At 46.2% G+C, this 18,236-nt stretch overlaps 2 protein-coding genes across 3 annotated transcripts in view; one reads left to right on the top strand and one right to left on the bottom strand.

Annotated features, from left to right (window-relative positions):
• The window catches only part of Tram2 (translocation associated membrane protein 2), an 86,772-nt gene extending 81,043 nt beyond the window's left edge, over positions 1–5,729 (top strand). Inside the window, exon 11 of one of the 2 annotated variants that reach the window (XM_085835900.1) lies at positions 303–5,729. In XM_085835900.1, coding sequence (XP_085692026.1) covers positions 303–376 — 74 coding nt within the window. In that variant the 3' untranslated portion in view covers positions 377–5,729. The remainder of the gene's footprint in view (positions 1–302) is intronic. The other variant, XM_021161191.2, reaches the window with a different exon arrangement.
• Positions 5,730–11,251: 5,522 nt separating this feature from the next.
• Positions 11,252–18,236, bottom strand: part of Efhc1 (EF-hand domain containing 1) — a 41,100-nt gene continuing 34,115 nt past the window's right edge. The window contains exons 10-11 of the mRNA XM_021162532.3: positions 13,019–13,253; positions 11,252–11,476 (exon numbers count right to left, since the gene is read on the bottom strand). Of these exons, the coding sequence (XP_021018191.1) occupies positions 11,405–11,476; positions 13,019–13,253 (307 nt within the window). The 3' untranslated portion in view covers positions 11,252–11,404. The remainder of the gene's footprint in view (positions 11,477–13,018; positions 13,254–18,236) is intronic.

Below are 18,236 nucleotides of genomic sequence, written 5' to 3'. Positions count from 1 at the left end.
CTCAGATCTCAGTGTAGGCTGCTGCCCTTTCCTCAGTTTCTGTGAGTCACGGTAGGTGCCCTCCACTAAAAGATAGTCAAAGACTAAACACATAAAGCAAAGCCACTTATCAAAGACACTAGGACAGGCAGCAACCTGCCCCGACCTGTCTCCTGGCTTCCGTTGGCTACAGCCTGCTTCCTGGTCGGATGGTCTGCCCACCACAAAGCCATGTCCCCATAACACCTGACCCTGCATGTCTCCATTTTCCTGCCTCAGTGTCGGCCGAAACCCCATGTGTGTGTCTTCTCTACATTCCCCAGGTTACCATGAAAACGGAGTGGTGAAGGCAGAGAACGGGACCTCCTCACGGACTAAGAAACTCAAGTCTCCCTAGTGCCACTGTGCTGAGAACGGGGATCCCCTGGATGAGGAAGCCCTGGGCCAGTTCAGTCTCCCCACCCTCCTGCCCATGCTCGTCTCCACCAGCAGAAAGAAGCCTTGGCATCAAAGGGGGAGCTCCTCTCTACCTTCTAGTCTTTCTCTTCTCATAAACCATTCTCAATAAAGCCAAAAATCTTATACTCTTGCTCCCCTGAGCCGCCAGATGGCCTCACCTCTGTCCTATCTTGAGTTTTCTTAGAGGCCTGCATTCTTCTGATCATCTTCCTGCTCCTGCCTCCTTCTCCTCCTCCTCCTCCTCCTTCTTCTCTCTCTCTCTCTTCCCTTCTCCCCCTCCCCTCTCCCTCTCTCCCCCCTCCTCCCTCTTCCCCTCTCTCCCATTCCCTCCCTTTCTCTCTCCCCCTTCCCCTTTTTCTCACCTTCCTCCCCTCTCTCTTTCTCTCTCTCATGGCTGCTTCTCATGCTCCTTTCTTCCTGACTTTAATGTGCAATTTCTCTGATTTGTACAACCGGAGGGAGCTAAGATGGCAGTCCTGCCCTTGGGTCTCAGGGCTTGCCAATCTGGAAGCCTCTCGCCAAGGAGCCTCCCCTAGAGCTGGTGGCAGATCCTCGGTGGCCCTTGTGGACAGATTGGATTACAATATTCTTGGTGCTGACTGACAGACAGTCAAGATGTAGGATTCTGGTTCTACGCGTCCTTCGCTTTGGGGACATAGTGACTTAATCCAGAAAGACAGTGTTAATTAACTATTGAGTCCCAGGACTCCAGAGAGCTTCCCGTGTGTCATTTGAATTGGAAACCAGCCTGCCTTCGCTCTCTGAGGGGACGCGCTAAGGAGGATGTGCCTTCCCACTTGTCCCACAAGAGCAAAGCACATCAAACAGCTGCCTCTTCTAGCAAGGTGGCTTGACAAACAGAAGAGTCAATCTGGACCATTCTCCAGCGGTGCCAGCTGCTGTTCTTTCATTACCCACCCACCAGCATCTGAAACCAAACCAAACAGCGGTTACAAAGCCGCCCAAGACATGCTGTTCCCAAGTCCAGAGATGGCCTGCCCCAGCCGGCCAAACTTGCAACCTCAACTTCATCTCTCTGCAGAAACAGGAAGCCCCAAGGATTCCATCGCCCGCCATGTGTTCCTCTGGCCACCCTCCCTCTGGCCTCACCTGAGTGTTCTTTTAAAGTTGTTAATGTTGTTTGTTGAGCACACCCAGAGCCTGACACCAGGACGCCTCAGGGTCACTCTTCTGGTTGCATGAGCTGACACAGCCATGTCCACAGGAGTCTGTGACCCCCTTCCCTTCGGTGTTCTTTCCTCTCTCTTCTACCTGAAGACGGGGTCATCGGGTCCTTATGGTACCTTGTGAGGACTTCCAGAACGGATTTACGCTTTAAAGGGTCCCCAAACTCTGAGCTAGAGTAGAGCAGTTCTTGGTGACACAGAACATTAATGTTACCTAATATTCTGGCCTTCCTTTGACACCATATCTGAGTCCAGAGCTTGAGTGTTTACCCATAAAGAGGGAGCTGGGTCTTCAGCAAGAGCTCCCCTCCAAGCCACTGATGATGGATGTAAAATCTAATTTACCCACAACTGAGGAATTTGGTTCCAAACTCCAACGTGGCATTCTTTTTCTCTGTGTCCAGCTTACACATAGACATGTGCTGGATGTGTGGAGCATGCAGAATAGAGATGAGATCCCCCTGGCTTCTTGTGTGTGAGCTTAGGAAACAAGACAGAATTTTGAAAACTCATTCCTCTATTCTCTCCCTCTTCTTTCCTGGCCCTCCTCTGGGCATCCCCAAAGAATTGATCTGGCACCTTTCAGCTAGTGTAGCCCACCTATCGTGGTAGGGATTTTAATTGAGCTTATGCTTTGAAATGCCATCTGGAGCTGTGGGGAAGCTCAGCCGGTGGCTCCCAAGCTCACCTTACCCCATCAGTCTAGGTGTCCTCCTGGACCATCTCCAAGCTAAGAGCCTGCCTCCCTAAGTTGCTGGCAGGCCCTTGCCAGCTCACTGCAGGAACTTCGACTCTAGGCTGAACTACTTATTTACTCCTTAAGTAAATACTTGTGACAAGCATGAGACATGTGAAGGTCTTGGAGGAATAGGGGTATAAAGAGCAGCTGTCTTGGATCCAGTGGTCCTGTCCCTGTGGAGGGGTTTGTTATTCCCAGTACACTTAGATGCCTGAGATGATATGGATTCATTCCTTAGAAGTCTTGCAAGCTTCCTCTGTTGCTTGTTTGTTGGGATTGATCTAGGCTCTTCTAGAACATAAGGTCAGTAGTAGGAGTTTGGAGTGTTCATTTCCAGAAAAGCCTGAGACCAAGGGCAGCAGCTTGCCAGCCTTGACTTCTGGGCTGTTAGCAGGCTTGGGAGAACTATGGGGTGCTTTCTCACCCACCCAGCCTCTCTGGCATTGATGTTATAGGAAAGCCAAGACTTTGTGAAGTTGGCACAAACCTTGTTGCCAGAATTACAGAAACTAAGTTCCACACCATCCTTCGAACATGCAGGCTAGCATGTAATCTGGGTGCTCTGGCCCCATTCTTTGTTTTTATGCAGGCTCTCCTGTCCCCAAAGTACCACACCTTTAGTGAAGGACCTGCCATACTCCGCCAAGTTTGAGATGTTCAGTACCATCTACCAGGACCAGAAGATGCTAATCACTACCTCAGCAGCCACTGCCTGTCTCTCAACATCTCTGGAATTCCAGTAGGCGCCAGGGGCAGGACTGGTGGACCGAGAACCCCCTGTTGCTAGTTGCCCCCCCCCCCAGAGGTGTGGTGACTCAGGGGACGGTTACTTCTACAAGCTCCCCAGGCTTGGGTGCCTACACTATGAATTAGCTCCTTGTGTTCCTCCTTATGGTCAGAGGTGGTCCTGGGGAAGAAGAAGCAGGCTAAAGCCAGGGAGGGAGGCTTTCTGCCATTCTGGTCAGTCCTAGCCCTGTGTACCTAACTGGTTCACAGCAATAGCAGCAGCAGCAGCAGCAGCAGCAGCATCTGGCTAGCCTAAGGGCGAACTTTAGTCACTTCTATTTAGATGACTATGTTCTGGCTACTCACACCGTACTTTTGTAGAGTGCCTGGGACTGTAAGAGCCCCTGAAGGTTTAGTCCCCTGTTTAGTCCCCTCTGGCATTTTTTTTTAAGTAGGAACAGAAAGAGTGCATTTTCCAAAAGTCTACAAAGCTCACTTAGATTCCACACATCCTCAAAGAAACTTGCTGACTTCTTGCAGCTAGGGAAGGCCTTCATTTGCAATTGTCTTTAATGGCTTTCAGCCTTCCTGGTTGGGTTTGCTGAAGTCTGGAGTGGGAGGAGGTAAAGGGTCTGGACTTAGTGAACTTTCTCTGCTTGAAGGCCTCTGTGTCTCCAGCACATTCTTGATCTCTGGCCTCTGTTCTTTGCTGGTGTGGAATGGACTGACAGGCAGTGAGTCAGAACAGTGAGCTGGTCTTCTTCCACCTCCCTTGTCCTGAGCGCAGCCTCTTCCCTCAGAACAGGATGCTAGGGAGAACATCAATGCCAGGCTTTTGAAAACACCTGTAGAACCCTTCTCCAGCCCGTGGTGAGTGTGAGGAGGATGCTGGCACCAACTTCTCGCCCTTTACCTGCCTTTTAAAACAAGTGTTAGCTCCATTACAGCTGCTTTCAAAGCTCTGCAGATAAGAAAAGTCACGCCGAGTGGCCTCTGCGAACCTTTTGTTCTTGTCCTAAGCAGGTCCTTGTTCTGTCGCTGTAAAAAGTGCCTTATATTGCCTTGTGGCCTTCACTGGTACTGTATGGCCTGGCCCCCCAACTGCCAAGGCTCTAGGGCTGACTGGCATACAAAGCCAATGACAGCATACCTCAGTACAGCTCCAGGGGAAAGGGACATGGGTTGACAGTATGTGTCATTTGTTATGACCCTCTTCTCCCTCACACATAGCGTGAGACCTTGCGTGTTCTCTGTTTTTTCTAGTCTCCCATTGTCTGTACCTTCTGGCTGTGGAAGCGTGTGAGGTAACCCAGCTGCAGGCACCCATGCCTCCTGTCTAATAAGGGGAGCTTGGGGGTTGGGAAGAAGGTCACCTCTGTGTACCTCTGATGTGTCGAGCCCTGCTCTTCCAGTTTCCTCATTCCCACCCCAGGTTAGAAACAGCACCCTCTTCCTATCTGTTTCACTTCCATGTAGCCCAGAGGCTGTGTGAGGAATGTGTTTACTTGTGGTCCCTCGTTCCAAGTCTTAGCTCATTGGTAACCTGTTTGGCAGTGCCTGTGGTCTGGTAGCTGCAAAGCTCCTGGATTCCTGTCAGGGTTATCTTGTGTTCCTAGTACCGCACCAGTCCCCTCCCTGACCCTCGCCTGCTTGCCTGCCTGTTCCCGCCCACCATTCCGGGTTGTGCAATAACCCTCCCAGCCGGTGGTCTTGTCCCTTACTGCATCCATCCTGCAATATCTGGAGAGAGGGGACCCACAGGAGAGGTTGTCATCATCCCTTACAGAAGTGTCAGTCCCTTCCTATTGCTGTCATTCGCATGGCCCTGTGTGGGTTTCTGTGGCAATCTTACAGAATGTGTTGTGACGTCTTAGAGATCTTTACGTTGTTTTAAAAAATAAAATAAATGTGTTGAAGAAAACAAAAACAAAAGCATCCTCAGACCGGGACATTGTCAGTGTCTGGGGATAAGATCAGTCTGGAGTCGCTGACATCACTGTCACCACCAAAGGCATTCCAGGGTTTCTTGTTCCTGTGCAAACAATGGGCCATGTTTCCAAGAATCAGCCACAGTGGCGAGCCCTGTCCGCCCCGCTACTGCTCGCCCACCCCCGTGATGGGGCCTGGCTGTGGTGGTGAGTGCTGCATTCTTTGGGGTACAGATTCGTGTGTGATTAAACCTCACTTTTCAAAAAGTTATTCTGTTTAACACGCACTTGAAGAATGAGCGGAGGAGCTGGTGCTCCTGCGCCACTCACAGTGCAAATGTGGACACCTTGACTGTTTTTCTACATTAGCCTGTTCATGTTATGGACCAAATTCAACAAGGAACTCAAGGAAAATGTGTACCTGCCATATTTATGCTTTCTTATTAAAGGGTTGGGGGGAGGGGCGTCTTTTGGTGAAGTCTTTTTTTTTTTTTTCCAGAGTCCTTTTTCTACTGTTTCTGTCTGGTTTTAGAAACAAGCTACAGTTTTGTATGGATTTTTTTTAAATGTACATTTTGAAACAAATGATCAAATATTTTCTGAAATACATGAATAAAGGGCACAGAATTATTGGTCATAACAATCTCTGATAGGCTTCACTGGTGTGTTGTATAGGGTAGGGTTTTTTTGTTGTTGTTATGTTTTGTTTTGTTTTGTTTTTAAGTCTTGATTCTTCCACTTGTTTTTACTTTGAGAAACAAGTCTGTGTCAACTTTAGTTTTTGTCTAAAATTTTTCACTAGTAATTGGGGTTTTTTTGTTTCTTTTGGCTTTTTGTTGTTGTTGTTGTTTGCTTGGTTATTTGTTTCGAGACAGGATCTCACTATGTATTTCTGGCTGATCTAGGACTCACTGTGTAGCCCAGGCTAGCCTCAGACTCACAGAGATCTACCTGCTTCTGCCCCTGAGCAGGATTAAAGGTGTGTGCCACTGCAGCTGGCTGGGTTGGTTTGTTTGTGTGGGGTCTGTGGTTCCACAGCAGTAATGGAAGCTAATGAACTGGGGTAGGGAGGGCACTTGGGTTTCCCAGGCTTATGAGTAATATGCATTGTTTTTATTTCATCTCTAACAACAAAGGGGATTTCCTAAGAGGTTATGTAAGCTGGAAGCAGGAGAAGGAAGGCCTCTGTTTTGACTACTCCTGTGAAGGCATTCAGCTTTGGAAGGGACACAGGTCTTGGTCTCTGTGAATGCAGTGTCCCCAATTTAGTAAGAATGGTGGCATCAGCAGTGACTGGTGTCGTGTAAACAGCCTGCTTGTGCACAAAGCTGTCTGCTGCACTTTCCAGAACCATGCTTGGGGGGTGCTCAGGAGATATGTGCAGTTACAGGTGGCAGTTAGCCAAGGGAAATCCCCAGGGGGGTAAAAATCACCCAGAGAGAGAGAGGAGAGTGGAGCTGGCAGCATCAAGCCTTGGTGCAGATGGCTTTCTGCCCTGCTCTGCACAGCATGCCGCATGATATCCAGCCGTTAGCTCAGCCCATTTCTCATCTGCCCTGTGGGGGTTCCCCCCCACACACACCTCCAGATATGGTGACTGGTGATGGTATTAAGTTCATGGTGAAAACAAGCCTATATATAATTTCTTTTTGAGACAGGTTTGTTTTGTTTTGTTTTGTTTTACATAGCTCTGGCTGACCTGTTAACTGGCTTTTTAGTCCAGGCTTGCCTCAAATGGCAATTCAGCCTAGGCCACCTGAGAGCGTGGATCACAGGTGTGTGCCAGCATGCCCACCTTTATTTTTTTTTTTATTTTTTTTTTTAAAGATTTATTATATGTAAGTACACTGTAGCTGTCTTCAGACACTTCAGAAGAGGGCACCAGATCTCGTTACGGATGGTTGTGAGCCACCATGTGGTTGCTGGTATTTGAACTCTGGACCTTGGGAAGAGCAGTCGGGTGCTCTTACCCACTGAGCTATCTCACCAGCCCCATGCCCACCTTTAAATCAGTTGTTCTGTATTTGCTTTTGAGATGGGGGTCTTAAAACATATAGTCCTGGCTGGCCTCAACTGCGTTCCAGAGTAGATTAGCCTTGGACTTGGACAGTCTTCCTACCAGGTGCCAGGATAGTTGATGTGCACAGCCATACCTGGCTAAACTGATCTTAATGGACATGCGTGTGCTTGTGTGCCAAAAGGATTAAAAAGCCACATACCCAGGGGTCCTTGGAAACAAGAGAGAAATTGTCTTTACCTGGTTTTGTTGTTGTTGTTGTTGTTGTTGTTGTTGTTTGTTTTTTGGTGTTTCGAGACAGGGTTTCTCTGTGCAGCCCTGGCTGTCCTGGAACTCACTCTGTAGACCAGACTGGCCTCGAACTCAGAAATTTGCCTGCCTCCCAAGTGCTGGGATTCCCAAATGTACTGAAAGCCCGTTGACACAAGTGAAACCCCTAAATTACAGACAGTATGTCCAAGGCCTCCTACTGGTGTATTTGGGGTACACATCCTGGATGGAATAGTGGCTCTTGGCCAGAGGCTCACCACCACCAAGCCTGTCTTTACCCAAAAGGCGGCTTTTTTTTCCTGCCCTGAAACAATGAACCTTCCTTATCAGTCTTTGATATTTCCTTCAGTTAAATCTGATAGCTGTGGCTAGCTACCAGTCTGCTGCTGACCCTGCAGACAATTGGCAGTGCTCATTCTGATTCCGTTCTCCAGTGACATATTTGAAAGAGCAGTCATCTCTTAGTATTGCTCTCACTACAGGTATCACTTAGCTATCATTTGCCACCTGGGCCCAGACTTCAAGATGCATGCCAGTTGTGACAGTATCATACAGTACTTGATGGCACCTCATGGCTGCATGCTCCTCCAGGGTCTCAGAGAAGAGTGAGGTCCACTCTGACTTTGTAGTGAAAAGTGAGGATGATGTTTGCACAGAAATGCCCTTCAGCCTTGGTCTACGAAATGCCTTTCATACCTTGTCAGGATTTACCAGGTCTTCTCAGTCTTGGGTCAATTTGGAAGGTGCAAGATGAGGCATGGGAAGAAAGCCAACTTTACATACGACCACTTTCTCCTTGACACTACAGTGAGCAAATAGAAAGATCTATCTATATGGTATCTGGTGGAAAAGATATGAAATACGTGGTCAGGACTGAGATCCCAGGGTGTGGTGGTTTCAGAAGGGTCCCCAAAGGCTCATATATCTGAATGCTTGGTCATTAGGCAGTAGCAATGCCTGAGAGGGATTAGGAGGTGTGGCCTAGTTCAAGAAAGTGTCACTTAGACTGGGCTTTGAGGTTTCAGAAGCCCAAACCAAGCCCAGTGGCTCACTCATTCTCTTCCTGCTACCGTGGATTTAGAGGTAGAACACTTCAGCTCCTTCTCCAGCACCTTGTCTGCCTGTGTGCAGCTATTCTCCCCACCATGACAGCACTGGACTAAACCTCTGAAATTATAAGTAAGCCCCAGTTAAATGCTTTTCTTTATAAGTGTTGCCAGTGGCATGGTGTTTCTTCAGAGCAATAGAATGCTGACAGAGGGTATGAGTGCTGCTGCTTCTAAGGGGGTTGAAAAAAAATTAAAGAAAACATCTCTATCTCAGCAAAAACCCAAAGTTATTGGAAAAAGACTGAGAAGTGTTTCCATGTGCTACCAACCATAGTTATCTGTGGAAGATTGACAGGAGCAGCCCTTAGCATCTTGGAATTTTCATCTTCTAAGGGAGGCAGCAATAGTTTAAGATTAGAAAATACAGAATCCTGGGTTGGGGAGGGGCTCTCAGGATACTCTGGGTACTGTCACTCAACTTGCCCAAGTTTAAACTTTAGATAGATAGATAGATAGAGAGTAGATAGTTTGGTGTGTGTGGTGCTTTGAATATGCTTGCCCCATAGGCGGTGGTACTGTTAGGAGGTGTGGCCTTGTTGGAGGAACTGTGTCACTGTGGGGGTGGGCTTTAGTGCTCCACCCAGTGTGGAAGAGTCAGTCTTCTGGCCGCCCTCAGAACAAGATGCTAAAAACTCTGAGCTCTTTCTCCAGCATCATGCCTGCCTGGACACTGCCATGTTTCCTGCCATGATGATAGTGGACTGAACCTCTGAACTTGTAAGCCAGCCCCAGTTAAGTGTCATCCCTTATAAGAGTTGCCTTGGTCATGGTGTCTCTTCACAGCAATGAAACTATAACTGAGACAGTATGTGTACACATATTTGAGTGTGAGGGGGAGCATGCTATGGTGTGCATATGGAGAGCAGAGGTCAACCTTGGGTCAGCCTGTCTTCTTTGAAGTAGAGACTCAATAGCCATTGCCCTTAGAACTCTGGGGTCGCTGGCTTCCTGGGCAAGCTCTGGTCTCTGCCTCTCATATCCCTGGAGGAGTGCTAGAATTTCAAATGCATGCAACTACAGTGGCTTTCTTTTGGGTTCCATGGTTTTGAACTCAGGTCATTACACTTTCCCAGTTAGCACTTTTACCCACAGACCCATCCCCCTGGCTCAGAGCTCTAGAATTTAGAAAGCATATTTGAGATGGCTGATTATTGCTTAGGATAAATCTAATGGAAAGGGATTGGCCTCCCTAATTACTGAGTACCTTCTGGGAGGGAGCACTGGGTAAGCTAGATCCCATGGAAGGGCACGTCAGTCTGAGATGGCCACCTCCCAAGAGACCTCTCTGAGGAAGGAAAGGAGGAGGAGTGAAGGGAGCCAAGTGCCTTTGGACTTGAGCAGTTGGGGACTAGGGTTGTGCACAGGATCTCTGTGGAAAATGGCCTAAAAGCTCCCTCAAGAAAAGTGCCATGTATGTAAGAACAAGCCAGTCTGACACATGCCATTTAGCCAGCCCTGGCTCCAAATGGTATTACTAACCAGTGGAATAATATGTTGCTCCCCAGCTTCCTGGTTCTCCTTTTTAACTCCTCCTTCATATTCCAAAGGTGAAAGCCCGGATACAGGAGCCAGAGGCCGGACCACACTTGTCTAGCACACACTAGACCTGGGACAGCACCAGATAGGGCAGGCAGGATAAAGCATGACTACTTTAGATTGTAATAGGTTTTTTGTTTTTTTTTTAAGTACTTAAGACTTCAAGCAGCTAGAAATGAGGGGAGGAAACAAAACATGGTTTCTTCCTGAGATAGCCTGGAGCTGCAAAGGAACCCCTTGAACAAGCTAGGAAAATGTATCTTAACTCCTTGCAAAAGGCAAAAGCAGGGGGGCCCCTTGGCAGCTTTGAGAAGACCTGGGCATTCTGGGTCCTGCATGACTTCATCCTCCCCACTGCATGTTTTGAGGGGCAGGAAAGAATCTAGCATGGCTATCTTCAATCAAAGAGTGGCCCTGGCTGTCTAGAAAGTGCTATTCACTAAAAGGAACTCGTTTCTAAAATATGTACATTATAGTCCAGTAAATTAATTTATAGGTAGGCAGGTCTTATGAAAATAGGTACTATACTATACCTACCACATTACTACTTATTCCTTTTTGTTGTTGTTGTTAACTTTAGTTTTAGTGGTATTGGGAATTGAATGTAGAGTCTTGTATATACTAAGAAAGAACTCTACCTACCATTAAACCAGACCTCAAGCTCCTAGTTTTTATCCTACTGATGGGCTTAGAATTCCACTCTGAAACCCATGCAGTTTGCCTCCATACAATATTGAGGGACTGGATGGGTAGATAGAGAGGCCCCTGACTAGCCAGCAGTAACAGAACTGCTGTGAGCTTTATTTTTCAACATCTCAAATGTGTCTAGAAAAGTCTATCAGTCCTTCTGTTCTTCAGCCTTCTACATCTGTATTAAGCTTTTCCAAAGAATCAGAAAAGTAACCATGTGTGCTGTGATGTGGTGTGAGTGAGCGTAGTGTATGCTTGTGCAGGCAGAGTCTGGAAGCTGGAAAGGAGCTGAGGGTTTCAGGCTCAGGATACAGGAAGTTTGCATCTGAAGGCTGGAGGAGGCCATATGGTAGTTTAAAGGCAACTGGTCGGGAGGACTCTCTTACTCAGGGGTATGTCAGTTTATGCTTATATTCAGGCCTTTCAAACTATACCTGGAGTCTCCTTACTTTAAGGCCTGTTTTACTTGCTTACCAGTTCAACTCTTAACCTCATTCCAAACACCCTCACAGACATCAGCATACTCTCTGATGAGTTCTGGAACCCCTTGGCCCCTTAAGTATAAGATTAACCATCATGGTACCCCTTCCACTCCAAATAAGGCACCAGTCTTCAATTCTTTGAATATTAATTTAGACTTGAGTAATAGTGAAATAGAAGAGTGGGAAAAGAAATACCACTTCCGGAGTTATTTAAAGGCTTGGGTGGTAGATGTCTCAATGTCGGCTCAGTGCCAAAAATGTTTTCGCATTCTCTCATTCAGGTCAGTTCGAGAAAGCTCGAACAAAGTTATAGTAGTTAATCCTGCCTTCTCCGTGGGTGCACAGCCTGATCAACTGCAAGGGGACAAAAAAGAAAGAAAGAAAGAAAGAAAGAGGATAGGTGAGCCAGCTTCCTTCAGCTCAACGGCAGAGTGCAGAGTGCACTTACGCTTGCTTACGCAGAGAGAGCCCCAGCTTTTGCCAACCCAAACAAAGTTCAGCCTTTATATCCTCAGCTGACTCCAAAGTAATCCTGTGGCCCTGGAAGGTAGGTCAGACATTAAGGCCCATGTTACACATAGCGAGACCACAGTGGTGAGATCCATATTTATAAAGGCGTCATCATTATCACAGCGCCTTTCCTCTTTCCTTATCTTTTGAGGCACTCTCTTACTTTGGAGCCTCGGGTGGCCTTGAACTCATAATCCTCCTGCCTCTGCATCTCAAGTGTTGAGAATACAAGCATGTACCAGCAGATGCAGTTGCCAAATATTTTCACTGCTGTATTCAAACAGAAATACATTTGCACCCCTGCCCCAGAATTAAACACCCTTAAATACCAGGCTAATGCTAATGCAGCCAAAGGGAAGACTCTGCTTATGTATCCGTTACATGCTCCCTGGACTTAACAGTGATGGGTAACAGCCATTGGCTTTGAGTGTCTTTATGAGACATGCAAATCCGCCTCACCCACCCCACCCCCACTCGCCCCACTTGCCAGCAGCTGTACTTCCTCTATCATGTCCACTCCCATGTCACACAGTATGAATGATTGGAAATAGAAAAGATTTAGCCTTGCTGTCAACCAAAGGCTTATAAACTGAATGGGTATATAGCCCACATGAACAAGTACGTCTTGTTGTCCTTCCCTTTGCCTTAGCATCCTGTCTATCTTTAAAAAGACCAAGTAAAACCCTGCATCCTAATCTTAATCAAAACCATTTCCTAAAGAAACCTTAATTTCCAAACGTTCCATCTTGCTTGAAGTTCTTCAGAAAGGTCAAGAAAGCCTCTATGTTCTTAATCAATGAGCCTGTCTTGATATTAAGCTAGAGTCCTGGCCAGGGAGGGTGAGGGAAAGGTTTTCTGACTTCCACGGGGGTCCCTTATGATTTGTAATAAAAGAGATGACACTGTTATGTAGCAATCATGAGACGTCTAAGAGGAAAACGTCTATGTCTTCTCCCCATCTAAAGCTCCCATGTTATCCCTAGAGACACTACTGCCTTGGGCAGTGGGCCTGTCGGCTTTGGCTTCCATGATAGTCCCTGCTGATGAGTTAGCTTTGTAAAACCTCAAAGCCTGCAAGCATCCAGTACAGTTCACTTATTTTGACAGCTGTTGCCCTAGGAACAGATCTTTACTGCCTCCCATCCCTTACATGCTGGTCTAGCAACTTCTCTGCCATCTGTCCCCGCCCCCATCTTAAGAGACTGCCCCCCCCCCCCCCCCGCTGCAACAATTAGAAAAGGAAGTCGATCCTGTGACGTGGGAAATCCCATCATCAGAATGGAACAGGAGATCTGATTCTTGTAGCTCTGTAGGAAGGAATGAGCAGTCCTCAGCCTGTACAATCAGGCCAAACCACAATCCACACTGACCACAATCCACACTGACCTCCTTAATCAACGAGTCATCGACGGGGACATTAAGAGTTTCACAGATTTTAAAGAACGTCTCTCTGTCCACATATCCCGACTCATCCTTGTCATACATTTGAAATGTTTCACGGAGGTTCTCTTTGCATGAATTGTATTTCAGGTGCATATGGATTTGGTCTATCAGTGCATCCAAGTCCTGCACCTTGGATTCCTCTGTACCCTGCACCAGGGGTTCTCCTGTAGCTTGCTTGCTGTTGAGAAAAAAGGAAATGATGGGATATATATTCAATATCAACCTCAGCGATCAAAGCGCTTATTTGGTGAAATCTGGAAAGCTTCTAAAAAACAAAACAAAGCAAAACAAATAAATAAATAAAAAACCAGTTGTAACACGGAGCCTACAAGTAGCCTCTGGTGGCTGATGTCCCCATCTTAAGGACAGTGTTTGAACTGTCTCCCTTCCCAGGTCTCATACACGGCCACTCCCCATTTGCTGTTTGTGGGGGCCACGTTTCTCTCTTTCAACTGTTGCAGACTAAAAATCCAAGCACCCGAGTACTTAGAAGTGATGCCTGTAACTATGCCAACAGGAAAGCTCTCACAGATTTAACATTCCCTGTTCAGTTTTGGTGAGTCTGTGAAAGGCCGTCTATGGGAGTTTACAGACTGCTCTAGTGGACAGGCAGGAGTTTCGGCTTCGCCATTACTGAGAGATTAGTAAGAGAGTATTAGAAAGAGGGGTGTCTGTCCCTTCACAACATGGCCACGGGAAGTAGAAGCTCAGTTTGTATTTCCTCGGAGCAATACGCTTGTTAGAAAACCAAAGTGTGTTGGTGCCTAAGTGTGTTCAGAGTGCTAGCTTTTGTGTAAAATGCACAGAAGTATAAAAATATAGACATTTGGATTTTCTTCTCTGTGTAAAGAAACTCCAGGAAACTACACTTAGAAAATAAAAAGCCATGATGTGGGGGCAGGGGTGTGGTGATCTGGTTCAGCAGCTAAGAGCTCTTGTTCCTGCAGAGGACCTGGGTTTTGCTCTGATCACCCACACAATCTGTAACTCCACTTCCAGGGGATCCAATGCCTTCTTCTGGCCTCTGAGGACACCAGGTACCCACATGATGCATATACATATACTCGGCAAAACACACAAATAAATATTTAAAAATATAAAAAACCGTGGGGATGGAGAAATGCTGCAGCAGTTAAAATTGCACACTCCTCTTGACATCGACACAAATTTAGTGCCCATGTCCTGTAGCTCAGCAACTCACAGCCACCTGAAACGGCAGCCCAAAGGAATCCAGCGCCCTTTCCTGACCTCTGTGGGCCCTGCACTCAAATGGGCAAACCCTCTCATGGACACATAGACAAAAATAGTCACACATGATACACACAATAGAAGCGCCTGGGTGGAGAATATGACTATTGATGTTTCATACAACATTCTATGATATCCAAAATGCTCATGGTAGATTGCAAAAGCCAGGAAACAGCATCCAAACAATATTTGATTTTTATATGTCTATTAAACAACAAAATATTAGAAGCTGTCATTTCTGATTTGTGAGACTTCCCCACATAGTTATGTTCACTTCGACTTGTATAACCTAAGCTTTATTCCCTCTGCTTTGTTGTCCTTGTCATTCTTAACTTTTTAAGACACAGTCTCATGATGTAGCCCAGGCTAGCTCTTATCTCCCAGTCCTCCTAGCAAAGCTTTTAAGTTCTGATATTATAAGCATGTACCACCATACCTGGTTTACTCCTGTAAATTTCAAACAGGTACTACTTTTATAGCAAGGTAAAAACAGACTCTTATTATCTGAGCTGTATACACTAAAATGTAAGTGAATAGGCAGGGGCTATTTAGTGACAGGAGGTATTTGAACCTCCATCTTTCCCATGCTTTCAGGAGATGGGGTCCCCAGCCTGTCACGAATCTATCAAAGTTATTATACTTATCAGATGGATCATTTGGGGGAAAGAGGGTATTCTTCCCTTCCCTGAGGAATCCAGATAGCCATGTCCCTTCAAACAGCAAAGGAAATACCCATCCCATGTGGAGGAAATGCGGGTGGCTAGGATAGGAATGGGCAGTCCTGCTTAACTCATGTCAAGCCCCATCCCTGCATGGAGATCTGCATGGGTACAGGGGTCCCATGGGGCCAGGCACCACTTCTCTAAAGTGCCTTTGTTGTTTTGTTGTCCTTGTCATTCTGCCTACTTATTCTTCTTCTTCATACAATTAATTTAAATTGCTTCAAAGTCATGAGCTTTTGTTTGCTGGTTGGTTTTGAATTTCAGGGGGAGATGTGGTTAAGGCCAGAGCTCTTTTCAATATTTGATTTTTCTAGCATTTGGAGTGATGTAGCCCAGGCAATGAGATTGAAAAAAACAAAAAACAAAACAAACTCAAAAAACCAAACCAAAACAACAACAAAAAAAACTTGGCAGGTAGGGGATTCTGGGAAAGTTTTTTTTAAATTAATTATTATAGTTATTGTTTGCTCATTTGGTTGCTTTTTGTTTTGTTTTGGCACAAGACATCATATAGTGAGGTTGATTTTGAACTCCCTATATAGCTGAGGCTGACTTTGAACTCCCATCTCCAGCTGGGAACAGCCATCTGCCTCTAGCTGCTGTGATACATGCATAACAGAAACCCATCTGGGCTAAGTCAGTGAGAACTTGTTTCTGCTGTTACCGATGTGGGTACCAAGTGCATGCAAATACAACTCTTAATGACAGCCTGTTTTAAATCAAGAGCAGGTGGTGAGAATGAAAACATGAGAAACCAGAAGCAAGAGGTATTGTAGCGTCAAATAACAGAACGCAGCAGCTTGTTGGACGTGGTACAAGATATAAGAGGTCAAAGGTGTCTACAAGATTTCCATAGAGAAGAGAAAGGGTGGAGCTAGCCCGAGTTGATAGCCCCCTCTCTACCAGACACTGCGCTGAGGATTCAGGTATCATCCCAACGCATTACCCAGCCTTAGAAGACCAGAAGCAAAAATAAAGACAGGGCGAGCATGTGTGCTGGGAGAGGAAGTGACAATGGCTTTTCAGTTGTAACCAGCATTTCAAAAGACACCATAAACAGACAAAAATAATTCAGGCATCAGTTAGGAGAGTGGTTAGGACAGAGAGCACTCACACTGTAATACCTAGAGAGCTTATAAAAGGACAAACCCGGGATCTTGACAAACAGCAACCTAGACGATGTAAGTCAGAAGATGGACCTGACAGGCTCTCAGAAGAGGAGCAGGAGATTCTGACACTCCAGATTAGAGCAGAAGTTTCCAGAGAAGGGTAATAAAGAGTACTTAATACTGCATGTACCCCAAACAAGCTAACCAGGGAGGGGAGGAGCCTGGGAACTGGACTGGGCAAAGCTAGCTGAAGATTGTTCTTTATTCAGAAAGATCTCCTATTCGTTTCCCTTTGTCTGTGGCTGCTTTCATGCTGGAAGGGTGGGGTTGGGTATTTCCAAGAGATGCTGTGACTGAATCACTCAGCATCCACATCTCTACAAACAAAAAGCTTGCTGGTTTCTGCTCTAGATCATCTAGATCACAACCCCCTATTATCTCGGGTATTTGTATAAGCTAGTATTAACGTAAGGTCTAATGCAGGGTGCAAGCTCAAATATCTGCTCAACTAACGAGCGAGACTATTTTTTCTTAAAAAGTTTAAGGACTTATTACTACTTGTTTTGTTGTTGTTGTTGCTTTTGATTGTTTGGTTCATCGGTTTTTGGATTTCGAGACAGAGTTTCTCTGTGTAGCCCTGACTGTTTTGGAACTTGCTCTGTAGAGCAGGCTGGCCTCAAACTCAGAGATTCACCTGCCTCTGCTTCCAGAGCACTGGGACTAAAGGTGCGTGCCTCATTGCCTGGCTAAGACTGCTATATTTGAAAACCATCAATGGCCTTCAAGAAAGCAATTCATGAAGAATGTTTTGATTCTTAAGCAGTCAGGGATGCAAAGTAGAAGCCTGGCATTTAGAGAAGGTGACAAGAGAAGGTGACAAAGAACTTTAGCTGGGTGAGCTGAGGAAGTGCCCACTAGACGACTTTATCTCACATTTGAATTTTCTTTTCTTTTTTTGGCTTACCTATTTAATGCATATGGGCATTTTGCCTGCATCAATATATGTGTAGCATATGTGTGTCTGGGGGTGGGCGGAGCAGTGTTGAATGAAGGATGTGTGCACATCCTAGTGTAGAGTTTGCTATACATAGAAAGGTAAAGAGCCAAAGCTGGATGGGCTTGAAGACACGGGAGTACAGGACACAAGATTAATGTCGACTGCAAGTGTTTCCTCTCACAGAGAACTGGGGGAGGTGAGAAGGATTGAACCGAGGATAGCAACAGCCCTCTGAGACCAAACCCTGCCTGGCCCCTGACTTTTTATTGGTAGGGAGGTCTCAGAGCACCGATTGCATCTTTTCCTCATTGCCAAATGTAAGATTTTGCTGGTAGGGTAGCGGTGCTTAAGCAAATAGCTCCCAGGCTCTGCTGGTGTTAGCACACACACACACACACACACACACACACACACACACACACACACACGGCAGAATAGAAGGGGACCCTTTTGAGAACTAGTTGAATTGAATGTAATGGCCATGAATACCAAGTGGGCCCTTAGCACTCACGGCCGAACTACTTCTTCAGTTCTCATGAACCAAGATGGAAAGATGGGGAAGTTGGGGGGAGGGGCAAACTCTCACCCTCCTCCCCACCCAATACCTGGACTAAGCTTCTCACTGAATGGCATCAAGTCACCTGTAAAGGATTAAAGTCCCATTGTTTCTTAAAAAAGAAATATCTCACAAGCAAATGATGAACAGGTTTATAGTTAGGACATGTGCTTGGCTCTGTGTGAAGTATGATACAGTAAGGATCCCTTTGGTCTTTCTGGACCTGTGGTTTTAGTCAGCACTCCTTCCTTTGTTTGAACATTTATAATGCTCCTGTGAAGCCACTTTGTAACCTCATTTAATAAAGAAGGGATCTGCTTATTTATTTATTCATCTATCTATTTTTGCAATACTGAGATTACACACCAGATGGTACACATGCCAGGCGAGTTCCCTTGCCCTGAGCTACATCTTCAGTCTCATCTTACTTTGTTCTTGAGACATGTTTTCCCTAAGTTCTTCAGGAATGCCTTGAAGCTGTCAATAGATAGGACCACAGGCCTGTGCCCTAAAGTCGGTCAAGGAGAGT

This window comes from Mus caroli, unplaced genomic scaffold (assembly GCF_978045245.1).
Source record: "Mus caroli unplaced genomic scaffold, Mus_caroli_1 scaffold_1, whole genome shotgun sequence".
NCBI classification, from domain to species: Eukaryota; Metazoa; Chordata; class Mammalia; order Rodentia; family Muridae; genus Mus; species Mus caroli.
Note: the sequence above shows the minus strand (reverse complement) of the source record. Positions and strands in the feature narration are given on the sequence as shown.